Source organism: Babylonia areolata, chromosome 15 (assembly GCF_041734735.1).
Source record: "Babylonia areolata isolate BAREFJ2019XMU chromosome 15, ASM4173473v1, whole genome shotgun sequence".
In the NCBI taxonomy this organism is placed as follows: Eukaryota; Metazoa; Mollusca; class Gastropoda; order Neogastropoda; family Buccinidae; genus Babylonia; species Babylonia areolata.
In genome coordinates this window covers 12,985,109-12,992,608 of record NC_134890.1, presented here as the reverse complement: position 1 = coordinate 12,992,608, position 7,500 = coordinate 12,985,109, and the positions used below count along the sequence as shown (strand labels likewise).

General features: G+C 47.6%; 1 protein-coding gene across 1 annotated transcript in view; it reads right to left on the bottom strand.

The window, feature by feature from the left end:
- The window catches only part of LOC143290181 (carbohydrate sulfotransferase 11-like), a 101,947-nt gene that overhangs the window by 10,919 nt on the left and 83,528 nt on the right, over positions 1 to 7,500 (bottom strand). Inside the window, exon 4 of the mRNA XM_076599495.1 lies at positions 4,441 to 4,614. Coding sequence (XP_076455610.1) covers positions 4,441 to 4,522 — 82 coding nt within the window. The 5' untranslated portion in view covers positions 4,523 to 4,614. The remainder of the gene's footprint in view (positions 1 to 4,440; positions 4,615 to 7,500) is intronic.

Sequence of the window (7,500 nt, the reverse complement as noted above, 5' to 3'; positions counted from 1 at the left end):
AGCAAACAAACAAGCAAACTAACAAACCAGCCATCCAACCGACCACCTAACTAATAGTTTACCAACCAACCAACCAACCAACCAACCAGCTAACTAACAAACCAACAAACAAACTAACCAACCAACCAACTAGCAAAGAAACAAACAAGCAAACAAGCAAACTAACAAACTAACATACTTTGAACTAACTAACTTGAAAACGTCGACACGGTATCAGTCAAGCCGGCGAGCAATATAGTAGTCAGACCCCTACTGACACACCTCCTTTACCACCCCAGCCCATTCAATCACACCCCTCTTTACCAACCCACACCCCCTCTCTCCCTCCCTCCCTCCCTCCCTATCACCCAACCCCCTACCAACCCCCCCCCCCCCACACACCCCTCCCCACCCCCGCGCTCCCAAAAAACCTCCTATCCCCACCACCTGGCCTCAAACCTTCCTCCTCCTTCTTCTTCGAACCAAACAACCTCCAGACCCCCCCCCCTCCCCCCAACCCCCCCCCCACTATCCCTCCCCCATCCTCCGCACCCCACCCTTCACCCAAACAATCTCCCCTCCTCCTCCTCCTCCACCCTCTTGCTTCCAACCTATACCATCCACCCCTTTTCTATATACACTACCTCGCGTTTCCCTCGTTTCACCCCATTGCATCTTCGCTATGACCGCTTAATAACCTACACCGCACCGCCAAAATATGAACAGTAACGTGGCCGGGAAAAAGAAAAAAAAAAAAAAAAGGCCGCGAGTGCTGTGGCGCATGCGCCTGCCCTGCACGTGGGGAGCACATGTTGATGAGGTCAATGGTTTTTTTTTGCTGTTTTTTTTTTTTTTTTTTTTTTTGTCTGTCCGTCTATATCTCTGGCTCTTTGTCTTTCTTTTTCTGTCTGTCTGGGAGGGTAGGGGTGGAGAGAGGGGGGTGGGGGTGGGGTGGGTGGGAGAGAGACAGGCAGACTTAAACGATAGATAGAAAGAAAGACCAACTGAGAGAGAACTGAAAAACAACAACTGAAAGAGAGACTCAAAAAAAAGAGAGAAAGAGACAGAGACAGACAGAAAAGAAATAGTCAGAAGAGACGGAGACAGACATAGACATTGTCAGTCAGAAGAGACAGAGACAGAGACACATACAAACAGAAGAGTCAGCAGCGACAGAGAGACAGAGACAGACAGAAAAAGAAAAGAGTCAGAAGAGACAGAGCGATACAGAGACAGAAAAGAAAGGATCAGGACAGACAGAGACAGACAAGAGCCGGAAGAGACAGACAGAGACAGAGAAACAGTGAGAAGAAACAGAGACAGACAGACTGAGAAGAAAGAGAAACAAACAGGGAGACAGAGAAACGGTGAGAAACGAAGAGACAGAGAGACAGACAGTGAAAGAGACAGCGAAGAAAGAGATAGACGGAACAGACAAGAGAAAGAGCCAGAAGATACAGACAGACAGAAAAAGAGAAAGAGACAGACTGAGAGACAGACAGAGAGACCGACGACCTAAACTCACACAGCTGACAGCTCTCACGTACAGTGCAGTCCCCCCACCCCTACCCCCCACCCCCCTCGTACCCACAGTGACGAAGAGGACCACATAAAACACCCACAGGAAGAGCAGACCCGCCGTCAGAGTGAGAAGAGACAGAGACAGACAGAGACAGACAGAGAGACAGACAGAGAGACCGACGACCTAAACTAACACAGCTGACAGCTCTCACGTGTAGTACAGTCCACCCACCCCCCTCGTGCCCACTGTGATGAAGAGGACCACATAGAACACCCACAGGAAGAGCAGACCCGCCGTCAAAGACAGAAGAGACAGAGAGAGACAGAGACAGACAGACAGACAGACATAGAAGAAAGAGTCAGAAGAGACAGAGACAGACAGACAGAGAGACCGACGACCAAAACTAACACAGCTGACAGCTCTCACGTGTAGTACAGTCCACCCACACCCCCCAACCCCCATCCCCACACCCCACGTACCCACTGTGACAAAGAGGACCACACAGAACACCCACAGGAAGAGCAGACCCGCCGTCAGAGTGAGAAGAGACAGAGAGAGGCACAGACAGACAGACAGACATAGAAGAAAGAGTCAGAAGGGACAGAGACAGACAGACAGAGAGACCGACGACCCAAACTAACACAGCAGACAACTCTCACGTACAGTGCAGTTCCCCCCCCCCCACCCCCCTCGTACCCACAGTGACAAAGAGGACCACATAGAACACCCACAGGAAGAGCAGACCCGCCGTCAAAGACAGAAGAGACAGAGAGAGACAGAGACAGACAGAAATAAAGAGACAGAGGGACAGACACAGACACACAGGCCGACGACCCAACTTGACACAGCAGGCATGTCAGCCCTCACACGCAGTGCAGCCCAGTACAGCCACATACCCACTGTGACGAAGAGGACCACATAGAACACCCACAGGAAGAGCAGACCCGCCGTCAAAGACAGAAGAGACAGAGACAGACAGAGACAGACAGACAGACAGACAGACATAGAAGAAAGAAAGAGTCAGAAGAGACAGAGACAGACAGAGAGTCAGAACAGACAGACAGAGAAGGAGTGAGAAGCGACAGAGAGACAGAGGCAGAGAAGAGTCAAGAGACATAGAGAGAAGGAAGAGAAGAGATAGAGAGACAGAGATAGAGAAAGAGACAGAGAGACATAGACAGACAGAAAAGAAAGAGTCAGAAGAGATACAGGCATAGACAGACAAAGAAAATCAGAAGAGACAGAGACAGACAGACAGACAGAAGAGACAGAGATACAGAAAGACATACAGCTTAGAAAGAGTCAGTCAAATTAGACAGACAGACAGACAGAGAAAGAGTGAGAAGAGGCAGAGACAGACAGACATAGAGGAAAGAGTCAGAAGAGTCAGACAGAGACAGACAGGCAGAAATAAAGAGACAGAGAGACAGAAACAGACACACAGGCCGACGACCCAACATGACACAGCAGGCATGTCAGCCCTCACACGCAGTACAGCCCAGTACAGCCACGTACCCACTGTGACGAAGAGGACCACATAGAACACCTACAGGAAGAGCAGACCCGCCGTCAAAGACAGAAGAGACAGAGAGAGAGACAGAGACAGACAGACAGACAGACATAGAAGAAAGAAAGAGTCAGAAGAGACAGAGACAGACAGAGAGTCAGAACAGACAGACAGAGAAGGAGTGAGAAGCGACAGAGAGACAGGCAGAGAAGAGTCAAGAGACATAGAGAGAAGGAAGAGAAGAGATAGAGAGACAGAGATAGAGAAAGAGACAGAGAGACATAGACAGACAGAAAAGAAAGAGTCAGAAGAGATAGAGGCATAGACAGACAAAGAAAATCAGAAGAGACAGAGACAGACAGACAGACAGAAGAAAGAGTCAGAAGAGACAGAGATACAGAAAGACAAACCGCTTAGAAAGAGTCAGTCAAATTAGACAGACAGACAGACAGAGAAAGAGTGAGAAGAGGCAGAGACAGACAGACATAGAGGAAAGAGTCAGAAGAGTCAGACAGAGACAGACAGGCAGAAATAAAGAGACAGAGAGACAGACACAGACACACAGGCCGACGACCCAACTTGACACAGCAGGCATGTCAGCCCTCACACGCAGTGCAGCCCAGTACAGCCCAGTACAGCCACGTACCCACTGTGACGAAGAGGACCACATAGAACACCCACAGGAAGAGCAGACCCGCCGTCAAGACAGAAGAGACAGAGAGAGACAGAGACAGACAGACAGACAGACATAGAAGAAAGAAAGAGTCAGAAGAGACAGAGACAGACAGAGAGTCAGAACAGACAGACAGAGAAGGAGTGAGAAGCGACAGAGAGACAGAGGCAGAGAAGAGTCAAGAGACATAGAGAGAAGGAAGAGAAGAGATAGAGAGACAGAGATAGAGAAAGAGACAGAGAGACATAGACAGACAGAAAAGAAAGAGTCAGAAGAGATAGAGGCATAGACAGACAAAGAAAATCAGAAGAGACAGAGAGACAGACAGACAGACAGAAGAAAGAGTCAGAAGAGACAGAGATACAGAAAGACAGACCGCTTAGAAAGAGTCAGTCAGATTAGACAGACAGACAGACAGAGTGAGAAGAGGCAGAGACAGACAGACATAGAGGAAAGAGTCAGAAGAGTCAGACAGAGACAGACAGGCAGACAGAAGAAAGAGTCAGAAGAGATAGAGATACAGAAAGACAGACCGCTTAGAAAGAGTCAGTCAAATTAGACAGACAGACAGACAGAGAAAGAGTGAGAAGAGGCAGAGACAGACAGACATAGAGGAAAGAGTCAGAAGAGTCAGACAGAGACAGACAGGCAGAAATAAAGAGACAGAGAGACAGACACACACACACAGGCCGACGACCCAACTTGACACAGCAGGCATGTCAGCCCTCACACGCAGTGCAGCCCAGTACAGCCACGTACCCACTGTGACGAAGAGGACCACGCAAAAGACCCACAGGAAGAGCAGACCCGCCGTCACCCAAAAGAACGTCTTGCACTTCATGACGTCACAGCGCCTCCAGAGGGTCACAAGAGGTCACCACCGTCCACTCCTCACCCGACCTCTCACCAGGCCAGCGGCAGTCGTCTGTCGACCTGTCATCATCATCATCATCATCATTATCATTACCATCATCGTGATTGTCATTGTCATCATCATCATCATCTTGAGCATCCTCATTCTCATAATGATCATCGTCATCATCATCATCATCATCATCATCGTCGTCGTCGTCATCATCATCATCATCATGATCATCGTCATCGCCATCATCATCTTCGTCGTTGTCATTGTCATCATCATCTTCATGATCGTCGTCATCATCATCATCATCATATTGAGCATAATCATCATCATCATCGTCGTCATCATCATCATCATCATTGTCATCATCATAATGAGCATCACCATCATCGTCATCGTCGTCGCCATCCTTGTCCTCCTCCTCATCGTCGTCATTGTCATTGTCGCCAGTAGCAGCTGCTTCAGCAGCAGCAGCAGCAGCAGCAGCAGCAGCAGCAGCAGAATCATCATCAGAATCACCACCACCACCACCACCACCACGCACATCATTTTCGACATCGCCAACATCATCATCATCTTCTTCATCACAATCGAAGTCGTCGCACATGGATGGACAACATGAAACAAGCGTCAACAAGATACTGGAGCAAGTCACGGGGGGAAAAAAAAAAAAAAAAAAAAAGAAAAAAAGAAAGAAAAAAAAAGCGAAAACACGCCATATTCATTACACGCCTCATGGTAAACATGCAACACACAGACGAAACACAAACACACGCCAGTGTACATCCAAGTACAACTATGCAAACAACACACATGCACCAGTATGCTACGTAGTATTTTGTACGTAAGCACCTGCGCGCGCGAAGCCGCATGCTCACACACACAAATAAACGCACGCACGCACGCACGCACGCACGCGTGCACACACACACACACACACACACACACACGCGCGCGCGCGCGCGCATTACTACCACACTACAGGAACACCTATTATACAAAGAATTCTCTCTCTGTACAGCAAAGTAATGTTTAACTGAAGTAGGGGTGGAGGAAACAACGAACCCCCCGCCCCCCACCACCCAACCCCCCAAAAAATCAACGACCAACAAAAGCAACAAAAACAAAAACAAAAAACAAACCACAACAAAAAACAAACCCAAAACAAACAATAAAAACAACAACCACACCCCCCCCCCCCCCCCCAGATTATATTACACCCATGAACAAAAGTTTTTACAACAAAATTATCTGAAAAAAAAAGAAGAAAACTTACTACCGGTCCCGAAAACAAAATACGGCTGCCTAAATGACAGTAGTAAAACTGGCAGACCACATCAAGTAAAACCCTCAAAAGACAACAGCTAGTTTCGCCACTGTCTCCCCCCCCACCCCCCCCCCCCCCCCTCCCTCCTGTAAACTGACGTTGGTCTAGTGGTCATGTGACATCATCGCTCGACTTCCGACTTCTTCTGGGTGAGCGGGACCTATCAGATGTCTCACAAATAAGCGATTTTCCATCTGATAAACAGTGAGCTGAGACATCGCTCGCAAGACCGCGGTGTTTCGGTTTTAGATTGAGGGGTAACTGCATTTGGATAGATCCTTACTAATATGACACACCAAACACCAACTTCTATGCAAATGTCCAAACCAGCGGGATAATCCAGCGTGCTTAGTCAAACTCTGAGTGCTTGTATGTATATATATATATATTTCTTACATTTCGGATCCACTCTGTTTACGCATACCCAGATTCAAACACTCGACTGTTGGCCGCCGTTCTTTCTCTGTTTCTGGACCTTGCGATTGGAATGAACTTCCTCTTTCGCTTCGTCAAGTCTCCACACTCAGCTCTTTCAAGTCTGGCCTTAAAAAACCCACCTTCGTTCCCAAAATAGCCTCCCTTGCCTGCCCTTCCTTGTCTTTAGTTTCTACAGTTTTTAGAGTTATGCATGCGTGTGAATGAATGACTGGTGCGAAAGCGCTTTGATTTGTCTCTGCACAAGATTCAGCGCTATATAAATACCATTATTATTATTATTATTATTTTAACACGCAGGCGCGCGCGCGCGTGCGCACACACAAAACAATGCATGCACACGCACGGGCACACACGCAACACACACACACACACAGTTGTTACACTCTGAATGTAATAGTATCTTGCCGACATGTTTTTCTTTTTACATAATAATTGATGTGTACATGGTGATAAATGAAGGGTGTGTCAGGGTTTTTTTTTTTTTTTTTTTTTTTTTTTTTTTTTTGCTGACGGGCATTTCATTTTAAGTGAGCCTAAAGAAAATTTTCTGTTTTTGGTTGAAGCAGATAAAGTATTTTGAATTGAATTGAATTGAACTGAATTGAACTGAATTGAATATTTGTGTGCCTATCACAGTGGATTTCTTCTCCAGAATTTTGCCAGAGGACAACACTCTCTCGTGGCCATGACTTCTTTCTCTGTGTATCAAGTCAGAGCATTGCTGCACACGGGGACCTCGGGGGTTTATGGTCTCATCAGAATAATCCAGACGCTCAGTTCGAGTTTCCTGTCTTCTTCTTCTGCGTTCACTCGTATGCACACGAGTGGGCTTTTACGTGTATGACCGTTTTTGCCCCGCCATGTAGGCAGCCATACTCCGTTTTCGGGGGTATGCATGCTGGGTATGTTCTTGTTTCCATAACTCACCGATCGCTGACATGGATTACAGGATCTTTAACGTGCGTATTTGATCTTCTGCTTGCATATACACACGCAGGGGGTTCAGACACTAGCAGGTCTGCACATATGTTGACCTGGGAGATCGTAAAAATCTCCACCCTTTACCCACCGGGCGCCGTCACCGTGATTCGAACCCGGGACCCTCAGATTGACAGTTCAACGCTTTAACCACTCGGCTATTGCGCCCGTCGAGTTTCCTGTCAAACGTGGTGAAAATGACGAGAGCGGGATT